The following is a 26,589-nucleotide window of genomic DNA, read 5'->3' as shown; positions in this document are numbered from 1 at the left end:
AAGCAACCATACTGTATGTTTTAGTGAGAGCTGGCAATCAGAATCAAACATATTAACTGGTATCTGGTGTGAGGAATCAAACAAGACTAATTACATAGTAGGGTGTTGTAACAGACCTGGAGGATCAGTTGCTAGTGATGAAAAAACATCACCAAAAAAGATGAGCACAAAAAGAGTAATCATAATGGGAGACTTTAATTATTCAAATATTGGTTGGGTAGCAGTAGAATCTCACGAGAAGAATGAAAATGCATTTACTGAGCTGTTGCAGGTCAACTTCCTGAAACAGCTTGTGACAGAAAGACTCGAGGGCAAAGAGTGTTAGATTTGATCATAGTGTCAGAGGGCATTTCAGTTAAAGATGTAACTATTCTGCCTCTGGTTGGTGACAGTGATCATGCGGTACTCACTTGGGAAGTGACTAAGTTTATGAATGTTCCATTCAGAATAGGTTACAAGCAGGAAATTATGACTAACTTAGGAGTACACTGAGTTCAGTGGAATGGGATCGGTTGCTGGATGGAAAGAATATTAAGAGTGCATGGGAAGCATTTAAACAACACTTGAATGATGCGATATCAGAATGTATAAAAATTAGGAGTCAAATGGATGCATAATCTTATAAAGCAAGAGATATGTAAGAAATGGCCAATGTGGAAGGAATACAGTATGCATAAGGAAAATCTGTTATGAACATTATAAGCAGCAGGCTAGAATAGTCACAGCTGTTGTACGGAAAGCAAACTCTGAGTATTATTATTATTATTATTACATGACACCTCCAGGGAGTCCATGGACTCATCGAGGGAGGGCAGTTGCTCTACAGTTCCCTGTCTCCATCACCAACTTGATCTCTAACAAACCGCATCTATACCAATGGCACACCACCACCACCACTAGTATTTTCACAGACAATCATAAACATCCATGCCCACGGTGGAATTCGAACCCACAGCCTTTTGACTGGAGAGTGGATATGCTAACCACTCGGCCAGCCAGGCCAGCTAAAATAACAGGCTTGTCTGGGATATGGAAGTATGAAAAGAAACTGTCTCTGCGTGCTAAAGACAACCCACAAGAATTTTATCAATATGCTGCAAGTAAAAGAAAGAATGAATATGAAAAAATAACTCTTTTAAATCCTGATGCATGAGCATTACAGATTCAGAAGAGGTTGTTCAGTTGCTATCAACCTGGTGTATGCAACATTGAGCTCATTGTTACCTCTTCACAAGATGAAGAAACGCAGGTGTATGATGTCGAGGTATTAGAGCTGTTGCGCAAATTGAATAAGAATTCAGCAATAAAAGAGTGTGCTAAAAGAGTGTCCAGCTGAACTGGCCATTCCTTTGATCAGGCTGTTTAATATGAGTCTCAGAACAGGGAAAGATTCTGCAGAAATAGAAGGAATGTATGGTAATTCCATTGCACAAGGGTGGTACAAAGACTAATGTATCCAACTATTGACTAATTATTATCTCAGGAGTGGTGGTGAAGATTATGGAAAAATTTGGTTAGGGCTTGCATTCAGAAATGAATTGACAGTGAATCTCTACTTTGCAATGAACAACATGGGTTTACTAAGGGAGGGTCATGCTTTACGAGGGTGGTCTGAAAAGTTCTCAGCCTAACAATAAAAAAAACGAATTTATAATTTCAAAATTATTTTTATTTTTCAACATAATCTCCCTTAAGACCAGTGCTTTTTTTGGGGAAAAAAAGGTGCCGGTACTCACCATGAAGATGTTATTACAGCAACTTCCACACTTTTAGCATATCCTCCGATATACCCTCATCATCTCGCTTTGTTGGCACGCTTTGTGCGCTGTGCTCTCCTTATGATTGTAAATCTGTTTTCTTAATGACATTAACTGCTATTTGTGAGATTCTCCAAAACGACTGATTTTACCATTTGCCCACTCCGCTGAAATTTTTGTTCCCATGTGTTCATAGATGGCAAGACTTCCAACATCATGACACACTTTACAGCCCAACATTTTATTGACATACAGCCACTCGTTTCTCTCGCATTTTTCTGCAAAAGAGTCCAACATTGGAGACAATCATTATCAGAATCTTCTTCCTTTTGACCAAGTGGATCTTCGGTCTTGGTTTCGTGATCTTCTTCACCAAGTGTATTTTCGGTGCTAGTTTTCTGTTTTACAATATCACAAGTAGATTCATCAATTTCTGCTTCTTCAGTCTTCCTATTTTTACTCATTGGCATAAAGTAACTACTTATTTTACTCATTTTGAACAATGATTGCACTGATTTAACTTAGATTAATTCAAAACTCACATGAACAGCTGCCTGTTGCAGAGTGAATATAGAACTCATAAACTGATATTGGAAGCAATTGGAAGTGAACACAACAACACAACATTCTGTTTCTGGCTGCGTACAACAGGAAAGCAGGGTACCAACTTATGAGTAATCAAAACGGAAAATTCAATTCGTGAACACAGTACCATCTACCGGAATATTTATAATACATTTTGCTGTCAATAAATCTCAAAATTTTAAAAACTTAAGAAAAAAGGTGCCGGTACTGCGTATCGTTGCGTACTGCCAGAAAAAAAAAGCACTGATTAAGACTAATACATTTATTCCAGCAATGATCCAGTGCCATTATCCCATCCATGTAATGAACGGGATAATGGCATTGTTCTCAGTTAAGATCTGCAAAATACCCCTCTACAACTGCAATCACATCTTGATTCGAAGAAAAATGCTGACCAGCAAGGAACAGTTTTAATTTTGGGAAGAGATAGAAGTCAGAGGGAGCCAAATCTTGGGAATAGAGTGGATATTCCAACAATTCATAGTGCAGATCCCTTAATTTTCCCATTGCCAAAACACCTTTGTGTGGGCAGGTACATTGTCCTGATCAAAGATGATTTTTTTTTCTGCAAACCAGGTCTCTTTTCTCACGAATTTTTTTCATCAAGTCTGGTTAAAAGATCAGAATAATATTCCCCAGATATTGTTTTACCCTTTTCAAGATAATTAATAAACAAAATGCCTTTAGCATACCAAAACACTGATGCCATGACCTTTCCTACTAATGCAACCAACTTTGTCTTCCTTGGCGCCAGTGGCGTAGCTAGAGCTTTTGCTGGCCAGGGCGGTCCCCAAGTTTGCCGCCCCTCTCAATACACACCAAAAATACTACAAAAAGTCTAAACAACGTATAGGGAAATAAATTAAAACACCGCTTATTTTTGAAGTAAAACTTTAATTTCAACATTCTGAAATGTTATTTTTCTTGCTTTTCTGTTAGCAGAATCATCCATGACATTGGCGAAGTCTATTTCATAGTAATGTAAGTAATTCGTAATCAATTTTATTTAGAAAAACTCCTCTCACAACTAGCAACACTTACAACAATTGTGAGGAAAATTCGCAGTACTATTACATTATTTAGAACTGAGTTCTTGAAACTGTATTTTAGAATTAACTGCAAAAGTTCAAAAAGGTCCAATGTGCCACCTGGGATGGACCGCCTCCCCCTAGCTACGCCACTGTTTGGTGCTGAACAACCGGCTGCTGTCCACTGTTTTGACTGCTGTTTTGATTCTGGTGTGTAATGGTGAATCCAAGTCTCATCCATAGTAATAAATCGATGCACAAAATCAGTTTTATTCTTGTTAAACTCAAAGCACTGTTCAGAGATTTTCATGCGAGTACGTTTTTGATCTGCTGTGAGCAAGTACAGCACCTATCTTGCGAAAAGCTTTTTCATTTGCAATTCTTCATGTAAAATATATTCTACACATTCTTTTGAAATGCCTATAGTCTCAGCAATTTCATGCACTTTGACTCACTGGTCCAATACCATATCATGCACTTGATCAATGATTTCTGGTGTTGTAACATTTTTTGGACGTCCTTCATATGGATCATCTCCAAGGCTGCTACGGCAATGTTTAAACTTAGCAACCCATTTCTTAATTGTCGAAAATGAAGGAGAAGAGTGTCCATAAACTTTTATACTTCTGGTGTTAAACCTTCATTTATAAAGAATTTTATGACCGAAAGTGCTTGGTCTGTATAAAACAAACTATTTGATAGAATGACTTGCAGTTTCACATGGATGCTTATGACAGATGTACCAACTTAGAAAAAAAAAAAAATTTTGCCGATAGTGTTACCATCTATGGTCGAGGTCGAGAACCCACTCAGACCATCCTCGTAGCAACTTGCTCAAATTCTACAACAATGTTACCATTGAACTAGACAAGGGTAATGGATATACCATAATACTTTTGGATTTTGTTAAGGCTTTTGACAGAATACAGCATGGCAGAGTGCTGCATAAACTGGAGAAAATGGGTCCGGGTTATAGAAATTTAGCATGGATAACAGATGGCTGACTTGCAGATATCAAAAAGTAGTATATAGGGGAGTCTGCAAGATTTAAGGTAACTAGTGGTGTGCTACAAAGATCAGTGCTTGGTCCGCTGTTATTCAATCTGTACATTAATGAAATTTTGAGGGATTTGACAAGCGACATACTGCTATTTGCTGATGATGCAAAGATAAGTAGGGTAATCAGGAATGCTGCTGATATGCAGTACTTGCAGAGTGATTTGAATAGGCTGGAATTGTGGGCATGGGAAAATGGGTGTCAGTTCAATGTCAGCAATTGTAAAGTCATTCACTTCTACATGATTAGATATCCAATGTCATATTATATTGGTGGGATTAGGCTAGAAGAAACTGATGAGGCTAGGGATCTTCGGGTGTTAGGAAGTTCAAGGGTCATGTGGCAAAGATTGCAAATACAACTCAAAAGATAATTGCAATGCAGAAATGAATGTTCACATGTAAAGATAAGGATGTTATTTTGCCTCTTTACAAGGCATTGATATAAGACCTCGCTTGGACTATTGTGTGCAGGTCTGGTCACTGTTGTGATTCTGATATATTGGAGAGAGTACAAAAGGAGAGTGTTAAAAATGATTGTGGAATACTGAGTATGAAGACAGATTGAGAATTTGTAGACTGCAGACACTAGCAAACAGGAGAAGGAGAGGTGATATGATTGAGACTACACAAACTTCTGAAAGAGTCATACAGGATTTCAATTAATCGGATTTTTTGATTTATGGAGGGTGGAGAAAGGACAAGAGACTTTCCTTGGAAGCTGAGAATTAAGGCTGCTAAGAAGGGGGTGAGGAGTAGATTTTTCTCTCATAAGGTGATGCATGGGAATGGATTGCCATTGGATGTTGTGAGTGCAAGCAGTGTGAATGAATTCAAGAATAAGCATGATAGGCGTGTGTGTGTGTGTGTGTGTGTGTGTGTGTGTGTGTGTGTGTGTGTGTGTGTGTGTGTGTGTGTAATATGTGGTCTCCCTCAATGAGTCTCTGACTCCCTGGAGGTCTCTCTTAATAATAATAATAATAATAATAAATCCTCTAATATCTTTTTCTTCCAGAAAGGCAGTAATCGGCACACTTTTAGGTCCAGCATTTTGGATATTAATAGCTGAATTTCAACACTTACTATCCCTACAGAGAGAGAGAGAGAGAGAGAGAGAGAGAGAGAGAGTGTATATTTTCACATATACCAGATAAAGGGCAATGATCTTAAACTACTATTTGATTTCTGTGTACTATGTAGGTGTTCTACTTTGCACCAAAAATGACTATGTGAAAGGGCCGATAATCATTTTTATGTTATTATGAATAATAATAATGCTTCATTACTGTATGTGATTTCACCCAGTGTTTTAAGAGAATGCGTTAAAGAACTGACAACTCTTCACATGGCTTTTGAATGAGAGTCTGGCAGTGGGGAAGGTGACCAAGGAGTAGAAGGAGGGTAAGACAGTCCCATTGCATAAGGGCATAAGATATTTGACAGGGTGCCACATGATAGGCTGATATTTAAGTTACAGAATATGGGTTTGAATATCAGGTAAGTGAATTGGATTGGGACTGGCTGTCTGATATATATGAGAGAGAGAAAGTGGTGTAACAGTGAGCAGTATCAAGGAAGCAGAAAGTTAGAAGTGGGGTCCCTCAGGGGGTTAGTACTGGCTGATATTTTTATTGGCTGGTATTGACTATGGACATCAATGACATTGTCAGTGCATTTCAGGGAGATATTCAGTTGATTGCAGATGATGCAGAGCTTGGATGGGTTATTATTAATAGCGCTGATGTGGTAGCCATTCAGGAGAATTTGAATAAGCTGGACAGTGGGAAAATGAAATGGGGATAGATATCAGTTTAATAGAAAAACTGTACTAGAGGAAGTGGAAGAATCAAGGGGTCTTAAGATGATAATAAATAGAAACTTCAATGTTAGGGGACATATTACAAAGATGGTGAAGGTAACCAAGGGGATTGCTGCAGTATGGAGAAGGATGCTGATCAGCAGACATAGAAGAGTTGTGGTTCCATTATATAAAGTCTGATCAGACCATATCTGGATTATTTTGCTTAGATTTGGTCACCAGGATTTGAAGGGAATAAATTAACCTCATAGAAGGTACAAAGATAGATACTAAAAATGGACTGTACAATGTTAGCTATGAGGACAGACTGAGGACATATGGACTACAGAGTTTTTGCTGATAGAAGGAGAGATGATATGATTGAGACATTTAAACTGATGAGAGATAGTTACAGGGTTGACATAGTTCTTTTGCATAGTAGATCAAGAACAAGGGGTCATCCCTGGAAGTTTTGAATGGAAGTGGTGAGGAGTGGATTTCTTTGCATGGAGGGTGGTTGGACTGTGGAATGCATTTATGATAGAATTGTGAGAGCACAAACAGTGAATGAGTTGAAGGAATGGTATGATAGACTTTGTGATGTTTAAGATGGGCTTCCACAATGAGTCTTGTGACTCCACAGAGGTCCTGAATAATAATAATTATTATCATTATTTATTCTTTTTTATTATGTAATTGCTAAATGTTTCCTAGTTAGGAATTGTATTCTTGTTGATATAAATCTTTTTGCTTAAAGTCACTTAAATTTTGAGGAATTAACCACTGCTTTCAGGAAAAAGCAGTGTGAGGAAGGCTGTTGCAAAGAACAGAAGTAAATAGTATGAAAGAGAAGGACAAGAAGTTGACTGGGTAGGTTTGAAGCAGGACAGTAAATGAATATGACCAGCATCTGCTTGTGTTTTTTGGGCTTGAAAGAAAGAGATGGAATGGTGATCTGTTCAGCAGAATGGCATCCACAAAAATGTCTAGAGAAGAGGTATAAGGCAGAAACAGAATGTCAGTAAGAAAGTGATTACAATGAGTCTCGATAGAAGGATCATTGAATAGCTGGACTATCCTATTCTGGATAATAAAGCCTTTTTAGTAAGATTTTCTTAGTGTGGTTCACTACTCCAAATGTAAAAATTGTATTCTAAGGTTGAGAGGATTTTGGATATCATAATGTTAGAAAATCAGTAGTAGTAGTAGTAGTATCATGAGTTGAAAAAGATGTTTTTTGAAAGCTGTGGAGACTATGAACGTAATGTATTTGCACTTGGAAAAGCCAAGAAAAAAAAAAACCTGATCTTTCTTGGAGATTGAAGTATTATCAAAGCCAGAGAAATGAAGAGATATTTCTTATGAGAAATAAGACAGGCAGCATTTTAGTATCAGTGAAGTTCACAATGATGTTTTTCTTGAAGTATATTAAGGAGATCAAATTTTAAGGAATTTGTAATCGAACATCTTGATGTATGGAATGATTGGGTACTATATGGTTTATCAAATGCAAAAGAAGAATGGATATTGTCATCAGCAAACAGTATCTTCACTGCTTGCTGATGACAGTATTCACTCTCAGAGAATTTCAGAGTTAGTTAGAGAGGGTGATTTATGTGCAAGAGGAAGAGTATGAGTTGGAGTATCTCAGTGTATAGAGCCCTGAGCCATTCCAGCACTGATCTAAAGAGAGGAAGCCATCCACCATATTATGTAGAGAAAGACCAGGGATGATGTAGGGGAGTGAGGGGCAGGTTTTTTTTTTGTGCAGAGTTGGGAATGATTGGAATGCCTTGCCTGAAAGTGTGGTGTCTGCAAGGAGTTTGAATATGTTCAAGGCACAGCATGATGAGCTGTGGGTGTGTGACAAAAGGACCTCCCAGATGAGTTTTTGACTCCATGAGGTCTTGGGGTAATAATAATAATAATTATTACTAATACTAATAATAACAGCACTGATCTAAAGAGAGGAAGCCCTCCACCATATTATGTAGAGAAAGACCAGGGATGATAGGGGAGTGAGGGGCAGGTTTTTTTTTGTGCAGAGTTGGGAATGATTGGAATGCCTTGCCTGAAAGTGTGGTGTCTGCAAGGAGTTTGAATATGTTCAAGGCACAGCATGATGAGCTGTGGGTGTGTGACAAAAGGACCTCCCAGATGAGTTTTTGACTCCATGAGGTCTTGGGGTAATAATAATAATAATAATAATAATAATAAAGTGCAAACTTAAATGCAAAGGGTAGAAGGCAAATTGCAAGACAGTAGTTAGGTAATTAGACCTACAGTCAGATCTAAATCCAATCATATTCTTTCCAATCAAGGAAAGAATATGCAATTAAAGGTGTGTAGACTGTCAGGAGCACAGTTAGCTTAGGTCTATGCATTAGATTACAGGCAGCCAAGAAGGGAAGTGCAGTAAATTATTCTTTGTAGTGTCCTGTTAGATTGCTGTTATTATTTTTTTAAAAACTGATATTTACTTTATCCTTCTTAAAGAGATATTTAGTTGGATGCTGCTACAGGCCAGGAAATGTGGAGGGAGATGATGTAGAAATGTATTATGGGTATTATGTATTATGGATAGTTTTAATTATGGCAGCATAGATTGAAATGAAGAGATAGCATTTGGGAATAAGGAAAATAAATTTCTTGAGTTCTTGAGAGACAACTATATCAGGCAGTATATGTAAAGGAGGGCACATGAGGCTCGAGTTTTAGATCTGATCATTTCACTAGAGGAGTATGTGATTGTGGTTACACACTTTCAGCTGGTGAGAGAGTGATCATGAAGTGATCAAGTGGGTTGTGACTAGCCATATGAAGACCTCTGTGAGGAAAGGATAAATGTGGAATTACAAGGCTGGTGATTATGACAAGCTTAGGAGACAGCTTGGAGCTATAGAATGGAATGAGGTGTTAAGTTGAAGGAAGTTAATTCTGTGCGGGAACTGACAAAAAGATATTTAATAACATCAATTTGCAAATGTATTCTGAAGGTTAAAAGAGTGAATAAATTAGGTGTCAAATTGTTTCAAACATTAAGCATGAAATTTGGAAGAAGAGAATAATATGGAGGCAGCACAAGATGGATAATGGTAGCAATCAATTCCATGAGGAGTATAAACAGCAGGCCACAAAGGTGACTCAACTGGTAAGAACAGCAAAACTACAGTATGGGCAGAAATTAACAAATCAGACCAAAATAAATTCAAGAGTTTTCAGATATGGGGCAAGTAGAAGGAAGAATGGTTATGGTAAGATGATATTAATGGATGAAAATGGAAGAATGATAACTGCTGCAGAAGTCATCATTGAAGTATTCAGTGAACAGTTTATAAGCATGTGTCATCTTTGTCAGGGTCATGTTATAAAGACACTAAATACTCTAAAAACATGAAAATATACACTAATACACTATAAAACAGCAATTTTCTAAGAAAAAACATAATAAAACAGATAACAGTCACCAATTTCAAACGAGCACCAAACTACATGACCTTGAACCAATCTGAGAGTTTCATGTTACTTGTTAGAGTACTTCTTATGAAAGCAGCACTATGATGTCCAACTTTTGCAATGCTAGCAATATGCCCTCTAAACTTCAGTCTAATGTCAACCACCACTCCCAAATCTTGAATCTCATCAATTTCTTGTAGTATGGCACTGTCGATATAGCATGCAGCCTTATATTTCTGTACTCCAAAATGTAACACCTTGCACTTATTAATGTTAAAACTACAACCCCACTTCTTTGTCCAAGTCAAAAGTCTATTCAAATCTTCCTGAAAGGAATTAGCATCAGCAATGCTACTTATAATTCACACCAAATTAGCATCATCATTATCAGCAAACAACTGAAGATCCCCAGTCAGTCCACGTGTTATATCGTTTACAAACAAGTTAAAAAAAAGAAAAGGGCCCAAGAACAGAACCCTGGAGAATGCTACTGGATACCCTCCTTTTTTGAGACACTGCTCCATCATATACAACCGGCTGGTATCGTTCAGAGAGTGAATCTCCATCTAATCAATAAAGTATCTATTCCCATCCTCTGCAGCTTGTATACGAATTATGTGGTAATCAATCAAATACTTTTGCAAAGTCCAATAATTTCACTGTAGATGATTCCCCCTTATATAACTAACCACTAGATAACCGCTCGGCCAGCCAGGCTGGCTGGCTGGCCTAATGGTTAGCATATCCGGCTACTGGTCTGAATCCTGCTGTAGGCATGGAGGTTTGTGATTGTCTGTGGAAATACTAGTGGTGGTGGGTGGTAGATGGCATTGGTGTAGTTGCAGTCAGTTGATGGAATGAGTGTGAAGACAGAGTTGTAGAGTACGTGCCCTCCCTCGATGTGTATTTGGACTCCCTGGAGGTGTGAAATAATAATAATAACAACATACTTGGTTTCCTCACAAAATGTAATTAAATCGCTAAACAGGACCTACCCTTCACAAATCCATGCTGATCATAATAAAGAATGCTATGTCCACCAACCCAATCATGTAACCTATGTCTAACCAATCTCTCCACACCTTGACCACAACCATACAGACTGGTTTATAATTGGAAACTTCTGTCCTGGAACAATGTTTGTGGAGTGATACTATTCTGCTTTCTTTCCACTCCTTAGGAAATCTTCCGGCTGCAATACTTTGATTAAATAACCAGGTCAAGGGCATAGCCAACTGTGGGGCACATTCCTTAAGAAAATATGTCATCCATTTCCACAACCTTATTAACATCTCATGGATTCAACATTTTTGCTCTTTCAACTGCTTGTTTGTCATATAGTAGAAATATTCAATTGAGTTAATCTTGGCCTGAGCAGGCCAATTTCCTCTCATGTTGCACCTTTCTTTCTTTACCATGCTTGTCACCTTTCTAGCCTGAACTTTATACTCTTCATGGAAGCAATCACCACCAACTGTCTTGTACCTTCTCCTCCATAACATTTTCTTTTCAAACACAGCTTGCTTGATTTCACTGTCCATCCATTTCACTCCTACTGTATGTACTTGCTTAACCCTTGGTATTCAATTATAAATTGCCTGTGTCAGTACTGGCTTGTAAATTTCCATGCACTGTCATCATCTTTCTGCTCAGCTCATCTACCCGACATACTGATGCTAATGGAATGCAGAGCTTCCTATAATCACCCACTTTATACCTCTGCATATACCCATTTTTGGCAGTAACCTTTTCTTGTTTTTCCACTTATCAAACAAGTACCTCATGATCATTCTCACCAACCAGTGGCAGTGTCGACACCTCATTATCAACTACATCTTGTGAAGTTATCACCAAATCCAAAACATTAAAGCCTCTAGTTGCTTCAGTTACACACTACTTAAGATATTTATCTCTCAGAAATTCAACAAACTCATTCCCATATTGTTCCCATACAATATCTCCTCCTTCCATTCTGTATTCCTGTAATTAATGTTGTCTCCCATCAGAATCTCCTTTTTTCATGTCCAACTAATTTGCCTAAACATTTAACAATCAATATTCTCTACATTCCCTGGCATATAACAGCATCTTATCAAATACACTAGCCTGTTAATTTCAACTTCACACCACACAGATTCATCATCTGTGTGTTCATTATCAACTTCCACACTTTGTGGATGTAATTCCTCTGCAATCATTAACAGTCCTCCCTGTCCTCTGTTCCCATTTCTATTTCTGACATTGCATCCTCTTCAGACAATCAAGTTTCATATATTCCAATTATCTCTGGGCATACTGACTCAATCAGTGCAACAAAATTAGCCCTTTTGTTTCAAATACACCTTACATTTGTCTACAAGCATAAAAATCCCTGTGCCTTTGAGGCCATTCTACCAGCACCAACATTTTCTATTCTAGCTGCTATATCACACCTCTCTTTTCTGCCTGGCTGCTCCTGTTTCTCTGTTACAATCTAATCTAATCCAGTGACCTCCTTTTTTAAGAGGGTTTGTGCTAACGAACAGTCCTCTTCCATTACTCTCGACTCTTGCTTCTGTAAGACTCTTTCCTGTACAGTCTTTGATGTTGTCTTCCCGTCGTAGCTGGGGTCATCCTCTTACTCTCTTTCCCTCCACCTTCCCCTGCAATACTATTCTGGGGAACTCTCCAGAAGAACCCTTCATCAAATGTCCCGCAATTGCTATTTTTCTTCTTTGGATACTAGCCATATAGTCTCTCTTCACCTTGAATCTTTTAAGAACCTCTTCATTACTCGCTCTTTCAGTCCAGCTGATATGATCCATTTTTCTCAAGCACCACATTTTAAATGCATTCAATCAGTCAGTCAGTCATCTCCTTACTGATTGTCCAGGACTCACATCCATATGTCCCATGCTCCAGATCATTGTCTTGAGGTTTCTTACATTTAACTTTTTTCATTGTAATTCATATTATTATTATTATTTCATTATTCCTTCGTCTCTCTCTACTACTCTTGGGCAGCTCGCCTTATAGGCTCATCACCACCTTGGTCGTGTGTGCTCCTGTTATAGGTCGCTCTATCGATGAGACAAATGTCTCAATCTCCTCCATCCTACTAGAGGACCTCTCCTCTAGTAGGATGGCTGGCCTGGTTGGCCGAGTGGTTAGCGTATCTGCTCTCCAGCCAAAAGGCTGCAGGTTCGAATCATGCCATAGGCATGGATGTTTGTAATTGTTTGTGGAAATCAGCAGTAAATGGTGCTGGTGTAGTGGCAGTCAGTTGGTGGATTGAGTGATGGAGACAGAGAGCTGTAGAGCAGGTGCCCTCCCTCGATGAGTCTTTGGACTCCCTGAGGTGTTATGTAATAATAATAATAACTTTTTGTTTAGATTTCTGTTTCCTAATATATGGTGGAAAATGCTGCTTTTGCTTTTTTAATTTTGTTCTTAATTTCATAGTTAGATCTATTGTCATCTGTTATCCAGCTCCCAAGGTATTCAAAACTTTTTATATTCTCTATTCTTTATCCATTCAAAGTGATTTCCATCCCATCATTTCCTTTCCTTGAAATCTTCATCACTTTTGTCTTTTGAACATTTATTTTCATTTTATATCTCTCATTTCCAACCTTGTTCAATCTATTCAAAATTCTTTGCAAATCTTCCTCTGTTTTGCTAATGAGTACGATATCATCTGCATATCTTATATTATTTATCAGATGTCCATTTATCTTTATTCCATCCTTCAGGTCTTTCAAGGCCTCTCTCATCAACCATTCATTATAGACATTAAAAAGAAGTGGGGACATCCCACAACATTGCCTCACACTTTTTCTTATGGGGTTCATTCAGTATCCTCTCCTTCAAATCTCTTCATATCTGACATGGACTTTGCCATTGTTCTTACTCTTTCATTTCCTTCTTTCATCCATTTTTTTCTATCACTTACTCAGTAATCCAGGGCTTCCTCCCTGTCCTCTTCACCTCACCCAAAAGACCTTTAGCACATTCTTTAATTTTCTCTCTTAAATCAGTCCAGATTACGTACAAGGGTCTATCAGTATCAATATTGCTGACCTTATTTTCTAGTTAAGCTTGATATTTCTCTCTGATATCTTTTCTTTTTAGTCCATCAATTCTTATTTTTCTAGTTACATTTTCTTGATTTATTCATATTAATCTGATTTTTACTTTAACTGCGAGCCAGTTATGATCACTATTACAGTCTGCTTCAGAATGTTTTTTGCATTTTTTATTATATTTCTATATCTTGAGTTAATTAGTCCAGATGCTTTTCAAGTATACAGTCTTCTCTTGTGGTGTTGAAACCAGGTGTTAGTCACTATATACAATATATTATTATATATATATAATTAATGTGAGAACCATATAAAAAAGAAAAAAAAAAGAATAAGATACATGTTGAAGATATGCTAGTATAAATTGTCAGTTACTCGTGTAACTGTGTGCAAGGAGATTTATTGCTCCTGTTTACATTAGAGAACTTCCATTAACTCAAAATACTTAATTGAAGAAGAAGAAGAAGATGCATTTTCTGCTTCAAGAATAAAATTAGCCAAGTTTTCCTAACCTAATTTCTGTTGTGTCTATTTGATTTTCTGTTTGAATAGATGTTAGTTACTACTTCATTTGTAATTAACATCAGAACAGATTTGACCCTGTGTTTTAGGTTTTGAATGTGTGCCTGATTGAGTAGAAGGGGCAATTACATTTTTAACATAATTTTATTTTATATGTTGAATTTATATTATTATTATTATTATTATTATTATTATTATTATTAAAACAAGACCTCATGGAGTCAAAGACTCATCTAGGAGGTCCTTTTATCTCACAGACATCTCATCATACTGGGTCTTAAACACATTCAAACTCCTTGCAGACACCACACTCTCAGGCAAGGCATTCCAATCATTCACAACTCTGCACGAAAAAAACCTGCCTCTCACTCCCCTACTCACACCCTCTTTATACAGTTTCCAGGTATGACCTCTGGTTCTCCCCTGATCTCCCACTATTCTCTGTAGAACTTCTCCACCATTGATCCTATAACAACCCCTTACCAACTTGTAGGTCTCTATCATATCTCCCCTCTTCCTTCTCTCCACTAGACTCTGCAAATTACATCTTTTCAATCTTTCCTCATACTCGACATTCCAGAGGTCAGAAACTACCTTAGTCAGTCGCCTTTGCACCCTTTCCAACATCTCTTCATCCTTCTGAAAACCAGGTGACCAAATCTGGGCACAATAGTCCATGTGTGGCCTAATCAAAGCCTTATACAATGGAACAAGAATCTCCCTACTTCTACACGTCAGTGTCTTCCTCATCATTCCCAGAAGTCTTTGTGTTGTCTTCACAATTTTGGCGATGTGTCCCCTAAATTTTAGATCCTTATCCACTATCACTCCCAGATCTCTTATTTCCTCTACTTCCAACAATATATTCTCACCAAGCATAAATTCTGCATCCCATCTTTGTTTCCCAAATTTTAAAACCTTACATTTTGCAACATTGAACTCGCATCCCCATTTGCTTGCCCAATCACTCAATTTATTCAAGTCTTCTTGCAAGGCCACAACATCTTCACTACTCTTTATGGTTCGTCCCAACTTTGCATCGTCTGCAAACAACTGAATATCTCCATCCAAATCTTCGCCAATATCATTAATATACAAGTTAAATAGTAATGGCCCTAAAACAGATTCCTGAGGCACTCCACTAGTGACTTTCCTTTTCCTGGATATTGCACTCCCATACACAACTTGCTGATACCTATCAGACAGCCAGTCCCCAATCCAATGCACCAACCTAATATCCAACCCCATCTGCTCTAGTTTGACTGTCAACTTATCATGAGGTACTCTATCAAAAGCTTTTGCAAAATCCAAGTATATTACTGTGTATCCTTCTCTTCTGTCCAAGGAAGCAGTCACTTTATTGTAATAAGTAAGTAGATTACTAAAACACGACCTCCCTTTAGCAAATCCATGCTGTCCATCAAAGATTATACCATTGTTGTCAACCCAACTCTGGATCCTAGTTCTCACAAGCTTCTCCAACAACTTAACCACAACACCAGACACACAGATAGGCCTATAGTTTGATGCTTGAGTTCGATCACCTCCTTTATGAAGTGGCACTATATATATATATATAGTCCATAACATGATTAGTCAACTGTCTTCTACACAATAGCACATCAGTAGCATGTGTGGTAGAGTGACAGTCAAGTGATATGTATGATGTGGTAGTTTTACACAGTGGAAATATTCACTTTGTGGGACCTCCTTTATGAGTGAGTCTCTTAATTCTATGAAAATCTTTAATAACATTCATCCTGCAAATCACAGACTATACCATCAGTATATAAACTGACTAGAAACCTAGCTACAGAACCCAAGGGTAGTCCTTGTCAAGTTACTTTTCCTGAGATCTTTCACATACATAATTTGTACTATCAGTCAATCAGTTTTTTATACATAGCAAATATTTAGTAAACCATCCTTGACTGATAAAATGTTCACAAACTAGTTGTTCAATATTTCTACTCCACTCCATCTACAACTTGCTATCTCCTATGCATATCATGCTACTATTTACTCGAGATATACTAATATTTCCCTTTGGAAAAGAAAAGTTTCTTAACTGAAAACTTAAATTAAATAAACAAATAAATTCACTAATGGCTTTTATTCCCCAAAGGGAGTAAACATTTTAGCCCTCTTTAACTTAACACAACTACCGTAATTTACAATAATACAAACCCGATTTGCCTGATCACGGGCTAATGCAACTTTTCTTTGAAGTTCAGCAACTTTTTCACCTACATCTTTCCCAGTGATCCTTACAACTTTCTCCTTGCGGCCAACACGATCCATGAGATGAGATATATCAGGAACAATTGCAGCAATCTTGTCCACTAAAAAAAGAATTGCAATGAGTTTTTATGTATTTTTATGGTAACCTCAAAGATACAATGGTCTTAGATGTACAAGGTGGCCCAGAAGTAATAAAGCAGTCAGAGAAGCAATATTCAAGACAGAAAATTTTATTAGTAGAACATAATATATATATGAAATGTATATGCAGAACCAAATATTTAACAATATCAATTAATAACATCAAACAAAAATCAATTAATAATTAAAACTGCCTGACTGGTTGGCCAAGTAGTTAGTGTATCTTTTCTCCGACTAACAATCTGTAGATTTGAATAACCATATTTGGTTACTAGAGCAGTATGTCTGGAAATATGAAAAAAATCTATAAAAATATTTTAAAAATTATAAAATGAATAAATTTAATTAAATTAAAGATCATAAATTTAATTTATAATCAAATGAAAAACTTTCAACTATTAGCTCTAATCCAGAGTATTTCAATAACAATAAGGTGTTACAACTTTTCACTGCTTCGATATGGGATATATATATATATATATATATATATATATATATATATATATATATATATATATATATATATATATATATATATATATATAACTAAATGAAACACACATATTAATATCATACTGAAAATTATTTAATTGTAAATATTTCATCCTAAGTATCTTAGGACATTATCATTACAGTAGTTTAAACAATAATAGGAATAACATAAGTTAGGGCGCATGATTACAATAGAATCTCATTAAATGTGAGTAATGTGTTACAGAAGTAAAAAAAAAAAAAAAAAAAAAACTAATAATAATTATTTTACACAATTTTGTATGACAATTTCCCATACTTTAGGAATAGTAAGAATGTCATTGCGGTTTAAATTTGGTCTGTGTAGCAGGGTTTCAGAACTTTCTTTATATAAACGTGTCAAATAATTATTATTATTTTTTGTTTATTTTATTTTTTAACTTCTGTAACATGTTATGCACATTTAATGAGATTCTATTGTAATCATGTGCCCTAACTGTATGCTATTCCTATTATTGTTTAAACTACTGTACTGATGATGTCCTAAGATACTTAGGATGAAATATTTACAATCAAATAATTTTCACTGTGGTTAATACGTGTGTTTCTTTTAGTTATGAACTTACCATAGGTTTCATTATTTAAAAAAAAAAAAAAAAATATATATATATATATATATATATGGTGATCAGCTTTTACTCGGTTGTTGTACATTTGAATAAAATATAGATTTAATGACTATAAAACCGAGATAACATAAAGATTTTAATGATAAATACTACTAGTTTCGGCATATGGCAGCCTTCTTCAGGTATTTATAAAGGAATACTAATAAACATTGAATTATTTAAACAAACTGGAAATTACAGGTACAAATTGCCTCACATAATCGATACATAAAAACGTTGTATTTTTTCAAGTTGTTCCAACTGGCGTGCCATTGTTTATTGAAATTGTGCGTGCAGGTTCACATGAATGCCTATATTGAACAACTGCAGCATGGCTATCTGGGATGTTATAACTTAAATTGTTGTTTAAGTGGACTGGGTTCAGCAGGATTTCTCTTGATTCTACAATTTTCCTCTCAAACTCATCATCACAGCGAAAGATATTTTCTGATCTATTCCAGCAAACAGAGTGGCTTTGTTGGTTATCATTAGGATTATTTGAAAAAAGAAAATGACTGGATAATGCCGTTGCATGAGATCTTTTGTAAGAGATGTTTCTCTTATGCTCTTCTATTCTTTGTTCAATAGATTTGTTTGTTTGTCCAAAGTATGGGATATTGCAATCGCACCACAATTTATATACTCCAGGGTACTTAAGGTTGTGATGGGTAGGTTTTGGATGGCTGATTAGAGAACGGATTTTAGGAAGTGTGGTGAAGAAGGTCCTGATATTATATTTTTTAAGGACTTTAGCTATTTTTTTGGAGACTGTGCTAATGTATGAAATGAAGATGCTACCTTTAAAATTAATAGTCCAAAAATTCATAAAGAAAACACCCCTCTTCGCCCAATTGTGGAAGGAATTGATTCACCTACATATAAACTTTCAAAATATTTAGCAAAGTACCTCAAGTGTTTCTCCAATAAATCTTCATCTTTCATCAAAAACACCACAGATTTTGTATCTCATATTAAAGATATTCCCATCGATGAAAATGACATTTTAGCTAGTTTTGACATTATATCTTTATTTACTAACGTTCCTACAGATGAGGTACTTACATTACTACAGGACAAATTATCCAAAAAATGTTCACTTTATTAAAGCATTGCATTCATTCTGGTTACTTCAGATATCAGGACTCCATTTACAAACAAAAACAAGGCCTGGCAATGGGCAATCCTTTGTCTCCAGTGCTAGCTAACATCTTCCTTGAAGATTTTGAAAAGAAAGCCATATCTTCCTTCTCACTTAAACCAAAAGTTTGGAAAAGATATGTTGATGATATATTCATTATTTGGAATCACGGGCACACATCTCTCACAGATTTTCTTCATCATCTAAACATCCAACATCCTAATATAAAATTTACTGCTGATTTAGAAAATAATAACTCCTAACCTTTCTTGAATGTTATGCTTACACGATGCTCTGAAAGATTAAAAATCTCTATGTACAGAAAACCTACGCATACCAATAGATATCTGCATAAGCTTTCTCATCATTTTCCACCACAAAAACTTGGAACCATATCTATCTTAGGACACAGAGCACGTTCCCTCTTAAATGAACAAGATGAACTACAAAAAGAAATGAATCACCTCACTTTTATTTTTAAACAAAATGGATACTCTGAAAAAACAATTAAGAAATTTCTTCTGGATCTTCCTAGGCAGTGCACAACAGAGACTATTAATTTTAAAGGTAGCATCTCCATTCCATACATTAGCACAGTCTCCAAAAAAATAGCTAAAGTCCTTAAAAAAAATATAATATCAGGACCTTCTTCACCACACTTCCTAAAATCCGTTCTCTAATCAGCCATCCAAAACCTACCCATCACAACCTTAAGTACCTGGAGTATATAAATTGTGGTGCGATTGCAAAATCCCATACTTTGGACAAACAAACAAATCTATTGAACAAAGAATAGAAGAGCATAAGAGAGACATCTCTTACAAAAGATCTCATGCAACGGCATTATCCAGTCATATTCTTTTTTCAAATAATCCTAATGATAACCAACAAAGCCACTCCGTTTGCTGGAATAGATCAGAAAATATCTTTTGCTGTGATGATGAGTTTGAGAGGAAAATTGTAGAATCAAGAGAAATCCTGCTGAACCCGGTCCATTTAAACAACAATTTAAGTTATAACATCCCAGATAGCCATGCTGCAGTTGTTCAATATTGGTGTTCACGTGAACCTGCACGCACAATTGCAATAAACAATGGCACGCCAGTTGGAACAACTTGAAAAAATACAGCGTTTTTATGTATCGATTATGTGAGGCAATTTGTACCGGTAATTTCCAGCTTGTTTAAATAATTCAATGTTTATTAGTATTCCTTTATAAATACCTGAAGAAGGCTGCCATATGCCGAAACTAGTAGTATTTATCATTAAATCTATATTTTATTATATATATATATATATATATATATATGCAGAATATATATATATATATATATATTCTGCATTACTTCAACCTTGCTATCTCTGCTGCATCTCGCTCTCACTGATGAGACCAATCCCAAAGAGAGAAGGCAAACTCTCATGGCAGCTAACTCAGATAAGGCTAACCACCTAGGTATCTTTGTTTTAGTTTCAATTGGTCTACTGATTGTTCAGCTTCATGGTGAAAAAGTAAAAAACTATAGCTTATGGCTATATGATGATAGAAAAGAACTTAGGTCCTTTTTTCCTACCTCTCTTACTATTCATCTGTCTTTTCTTTCTTCTAATACTGTCAAGTTCTCTTGCACCATTATACTAACTACTTTAGGCCTATGATGAACATCTGTTTACTTTTTCACCTCAATACAGGTCAAAACCAGTCTGAGTAGCATTATGAGTAGCATTATGAGACGAATAGCATTATGAGAAGGAGGATGTGATGGCAAATATCAGGAGCTATTGAGAAGAGTGAAAGATAACAGTGTAGGAGAAAAGGCTGTCTGTGTGTTGCTGAGGTATGATGATGATGAATCGTGACAGAGAGCCAAAATCATGAATGGTATGTTAGCAGAGCAATGTGAGGAGAAGGGAGTACAGTTTGTGGATGTGTGACATGTGTTTGAGAGAAGAATAAAATTATACAGGCATAATGAGTTGCATTTGAATGTCATTGGAGTGAGTGAGTATACTGGAGAGATTTTTGCTGGATGGAAGAATAGCGTGTGGAAGTACAGTGTGTGATGCATGCAAGAGATCAGAACAAAGAGACGAAGGTAAAAATCAGGAGAGTGGTATTGAAGAGACAGAAATGCATGGCAGTAGAAACAGTAGTGATGGGAGAGATGAAGAAAGAATGGGAATGCAAGAGGAACAGTGAAAAGGGGTGGAGGTGGGAAGCTTGGGTGAACAGGGAGTATAGGGATATCGGCATAGGGATATCGGCATAGGGAGAGCGGATGTTGAAAGTGACAGTGAATGTGTGTATGAAGATGGAGTATATTGTGATGTGGTTGTGCAGTGGGTGGGGCAGTTGAGACTGAGCAGATATATGTGGTAAGTGGTGATAAAGGGGATTGGACAGGTGTGGTGGGGTAATCACAACCAACAAGTGGATTGGATATTAATTATAGACCTAAAATGAATTACTGTGTTTGTTTACAAATGCCAGAAGTATCAGAAATAAGGGAGATGAAATGGTTTGATTGAGTTCATTCTCCCCCAAATCACTGGAATAAGTGAAACATGGTTGAATGAAGATGATATCATAATGGGAATAGAAATGAAAGGATACAGTATTTTTTGTGAGGATAGAAAGGGCAAGAAGGAAGGGGGGAGTGCTGATGATGATAGCAGGAGAATTATGCCCACATAAGATAGAACACGAAAGAGGGAAACAGTAGCAATGGTTATGATTCAGTGTAGTGTAATGTAGAAGTTGACAGAATGACATATTTAGTTGGATGTTGTTATAGGCCAGGGAATTGGTGATGAAGAAATGTATAAACAACTTGGATTAGTAAACAAAGCAAGGGTAATTATTATGGGGGATTTTAATTATGGCAGTATAGATTGGAATGAAGGGATAGCATTAGGGAATAAGGAAAATGAATTTCTCAAGTTCTTGAGAGATAACTATTTCAGGCAGCACATAAAGGAGGGCACGCGAGGATTAAGAATTCTAGATCTGATCATTTCATCAAAGGATGTAATTATGAGGGGGGGGTCACACTTTCCTCCAGTTGGTGAGAGTGTTCATGAAGTCATCACCTGTGTTGTGAATAGTGATATGCAGACTTTTGTGAGGAAAGGATATATGTGAAAATATAAGGCTGGTGATTATGACAGCTTAGGAGACAGCTTGGAGCAATAACATGAAACAAGGAGTTGAAAGGTAAGGGAATAAACGCTGCATAGCAACTAACAAAGAAATACATAACAGCATCAATGTGAGAATGTATTCCAACAGCTAAAAAGGCTGAATAAGGGAGGTGTTAAATGGATGAATGTGGAGTTTAAGCATTATGAAATCTGGAAAAAGAAGGTACTTTGGAGGAAGTACATGATGAATAATGGTAATAATCAGTTACATGAACAGTATAAAGAATAAGCCAGGAGAGTGACTCATTTAGTAAGGAAAACAAAAGTGCAGTATGAGCAGGAATTGCCAAATCAGGCAATGAAAAACCCCAGAGATTTTTTTTAGATATGTGGAAAGTAGCATGATGTTAATGGATGAAAGTGGTAGAGTGGTAACTGCTACAGAAGATATTGTTGAGGTATTCAGTGATCAATTTATAAGGGTGAAATCATGAAGAACTTAAGTGTAGAGGACATAGGAGAGGATGGCCTAATTGTGAGGGAGCAGGAGGTATTTAAGAAAATAAATAAACTTGATGTCAATAAGGCAATAGGATTTGATGACATATTACACATCTTAAGGGAATGTTCCTGGGAAATGGCTATAGCTTTGGCATGCCTGTTTAATAACAGTCTTGCAACAACACAGGTTCTGTAGCTCCAAATTATAGGCCAATCTGTATATCTGGAGTTGTGGTAAAAGGTACTGGAGAGATTGGAAAAAAGTAGGAAACAAAAATGGATTGATAATAGTGGTGGTGGTTGACAGTTTAGAGGACATATTGCTAGTGTTGCAAAGGCTGCACATCGTAGTGCTTATATGATAAGAAACACTCTAACATGTAGGGATAAGGAAGTGGTTATGCCACTGTATAAAGCATTGGTCTGACCACATTTGGACTACTGTGCTCAAATCTGGTCACCTAGATTTCAGTGTGATATGGAGACATTTGAATTGCAGGATATGGAGAGAGGTTGAAAAAATGTGAACTGTAGAGTTTGGTGATAGGAGGAAAAGAAGTGATATGATAGAAATATCTAAGTTAGTTGGATGATTTTATTGGAATAATCCAGATGAGATGATAAAAAGAGCAGAAGCCAACATGTGAAAAATCAGAGGTTATCCCTAGAAGTTATGCAAGAGTGTGGTGAAAAGAGGTGTGAGGAGCAGATTTTTTTTAAATGGAGAATTGTCAGTGAATGGAACATATTACCAGAATGTGTTTTTAATGCAAGGGGTGTCAAGGATTTTAAGATTTGATATGATAAATATGTTGTCAGTTGAATGAACCTCCTATGATGATTCTGCTGACTCCATGGAGAGGAAAATAATAATAATAATATTGACGGGATTCTGTTCCAAGAAATAAATGAGTTATAGGATCTGAGAGTTATGGTCAGACAGTGGACTGAAGTTCTGAAGAGAATAGTATGAATTTGTCAAGGGAATTTGATGTCTGAGTAATATGCATTCATTTTATGATAAAGTTATGAATGAATTGGATAACAATTATCAGACTTGCTAAGCCACTGATATGAAACTCCATGGAAGATTAATTCTAATGATGCTAATTTGGGTAGCTCGGTCTATCAAAATTAGCATCACAGGCAGGGAGTTAGAGAAATGATTCTAACATATAGTAAATCTAAATTAATATTGCTGTCTACTAATGATAATACATGGAAGCCAGCTGAATGTTACAAATCACAAAAAAATGATGCCGATGTGTAACAAGAGTATATTATTACGCTGCTTTGTAAAGTCTTGATGCAACAACATCTAGACTGCTGTGCCTATATCTAGTTGTGGGATGAAGTGGAGATCAAACAGAAATGAATTATAACATGAGAAATCAAGATGACATCAGGACTGTAGAACACTTAGTATGAGGATAAATTAAGGAAATATGAGCTATAAACCTGGTCAACAGTAAAAGTAATATGATAGAGGTATTCAAACTGGCATTAGAAACTGGTGTATGAAGGAGTGGTGAGTGAAATTTAAGAGATTGATGATGTAGCAGGCCCTGCAGTATCATCAGTCTGTGATTGCTATAAAGAAACCCAATGAAGAAATTGCTTGTATATTGCTACTTGGAATGTAAGAGGATTGAATAAATGTGGGAAATTGGTTAATGTAATGAGAGAGAGAGAGATGGAGAGACTGAATATTAGTATACCAGGAATAAGTGAAATCTTTTGGAAAGGATCATCAGATTTTGAGTCGAAACTTCCAAATGGCAAGATATATAAAGTATATACGTCAGATGGTGAAACATCGAGAGAGGTGTAGCATTCATTGTAGAGAGAAAAAACTAATAAAAACATTATTCGTGTCATCAAAAAATCAGATAGAGTAATGGCAATTCTAGTGAAGTCTAAACCTAGAGATATGCTGATCATTCAAATATATGCTCCTACAGAACAGAATGAGGAAGCAGAAATAGATAACATGTATGATGAAATAGAATGGTGTATAAAAGAAGTTGGAGGCAAGAAAGATTGAGTTATCTGTGTTATGGATGACTGGAATGCAAAAGTTGGATCAGAGAGAACATCTACACACGTGGGTCCATTTGGACTTGGAATTCGGAATGAAAGAGGACAAAAACTGATTGATTTCTGTAACAAGCACAGTCTCATCATAAATAACACTTATTTTGAGCAAAAATCAACAGCATGATACACCCAGGAAAGTCCCGATGGAAGATACTAAAATCAATTAGACTATATTGTGATCAGTAAACGTTACTTCAATGGAATATGGAACTCAAAGGTGATGCCAAGTGCTGACAGTGGATCTGATCATAGACTGGTCTTAATGAAGATGAATATTTGCTTAAAAACAATAAAAATAAAAAGAAGTCAACCCCTAAAGTGGGATCTGCAAATGGTACAAAATCCAATAGTAAAATCAAAATTTAACATAACTGTTTCAGAACTGCTGTTTGCACAGTTTCAAAACGAAAATGAACTCTCCCTCAGGGGAACAGACTACAAGCAGCTATCATAACATCTGCTAAAAACCACATCAATAAACAAGAAGAAAGAAAGAAAAAACCATGGATAACACAAGAAGTAATGAACCTTATCTATTAAAGAAGAACATGGAAAAGAGGAGCAAATGAAGAAGAAAGATTAAGATATAAAACATTGGATAAAAGTATTATTATTATTATTACAGGTATCTCCATGGAGTCAGTAGACTCAGAGCGGGAGACCCAAACTATCAAAACAATATCTATCATATCTCTTCTTGAATTCATTTACAGATGAAGAACTCACAACTGAGTCAGGCAATGCATTCCACTCATTTACCACCCTTCACACAAAAAGCCTCGTTCTCACACCCTTATTAATCACACTTTTCCTTAATTTCCAGGGATGATCTATTGTTCTTCCATCACTATCACACAGCTGAAACATTTTCGCTCCATAAATCTTATAAGCACCTTTTAGTAATTTAAATGTTTCTATCATATCCCCTCTTCTCTGCATATCAAGCAACCTATGCAATCCACAAGCTCTCAATCTATCAATGTAGGGACAATTTTTTACATCACTCACCAACTTAATCACTCTCCTTGAACCCTTTCCACAACCTCTCATCCCCAAGGAATCCAGGTGACTAGTCCTGAGCACAGTAATCCAAATGTGGAAGTATCAACGCTTTATAAAGGGGAATAATAACCTCTTTATCTCTGGATGTTAGTGTGTTCCTCAATAACCAAGTAATCCTATGTGCAATCGTGGGCAATGTGTCCCCTGAACTTCATCTCCCTATCCACCAACATCCCTAAGTCTCTAGTCTTATCAATCTCTTGGAGTACCGTTCCATCAATGTAGTACACAGCTGGTAATCTTTTAATCCCAAAATGCATAACTTTACACTTTTCCACATTGAACTGAGATCCATAACTTTTGCCCATTAGCAAAATCCAGAAGTACCACTGTGTAGCCATTTCCTGTGTCCAACTCAGATGTCTTTCTATTATAAAAAGTTAGTGAATTGCTAAGGTAGGATCGACCTTTAACAAAACCATGTTGGCCCCTATATAGTATCATATCCTGATCCACCCATTCTTGAATTTTGTCTTTAACCAACTTTTCCAATACTTTTATCACCACTCCCGAGATGGTGATTGGTCTGTAATTAACTAGTGCAGTTTTAGAGCCACCTTTATGCAAAGAAACTATTTATACTTTGCCTTCCTTCCACTCCCTAAGGACCATACCAAAGTTCAAACTTAAGTTAAATAACCAACTAAGAGGCATTGACAATTCTTTTGCACATTCATGCAACACCCGAGCTGATATTCTTTCTAAACCAGTGTTTCCCAACATTTTTTGGATCATGCAACACCTCAATGCCTCAAAGATTTTGATGTCCTCCCCCCCCCCCCCAGCATAATAGTCAGTCAAGTTCTGAAAATGTATAATATAAATATGTACTTTAAATAAAAAAGGAACATAGGTAAAACTATAATAAA

The 26,589-nt window shown here is 36.4% G+C and overlaps 1 protein-coding gene across 1 annotated transcript in view; it reads right to left on the bottom strand.

Moving 5' to 3' along the window:
- LanA (laminin subunit alpha) overlaps positions 1–26,589 on the bottom strand; it is a 1,191,635-nt gene that overhangs the window by 207,194 nt on the left and 957,852 nt on the right. The window contains exon 48 of the mRNA XM_090391815.1: positions 16,451–16,605. Within this exon, the coding sequence (XP_090247941.1) occupies positions 16,451–16,605 (155 nt within the window). The remainder of the gene's footprint in view (positions 1–16,450; positions 16,606–26,589) is intronic.

The sequence above is a fragment of the Typopeltis vanoorti genome, chromosome 4 (assembly GCF_054136105.1).
Source record: "Typopeltis vanoorti isolate ZY-2024b chromosome 4, IOZ_Tvanoo_1.0, whole genome shotgun sequence".
Classification (NCBI taxonomy): Eukaryota; Metazoa; Arthropoda; class Arachnida; order Uropygi; family Thelyphonidae; genus Typopeltis; species Typopeltis vanoorti.
Note: the sequence above shows the minus strand (reverse complement) of the source record. Positions and strands in the feature narration are given on the sequence as shown.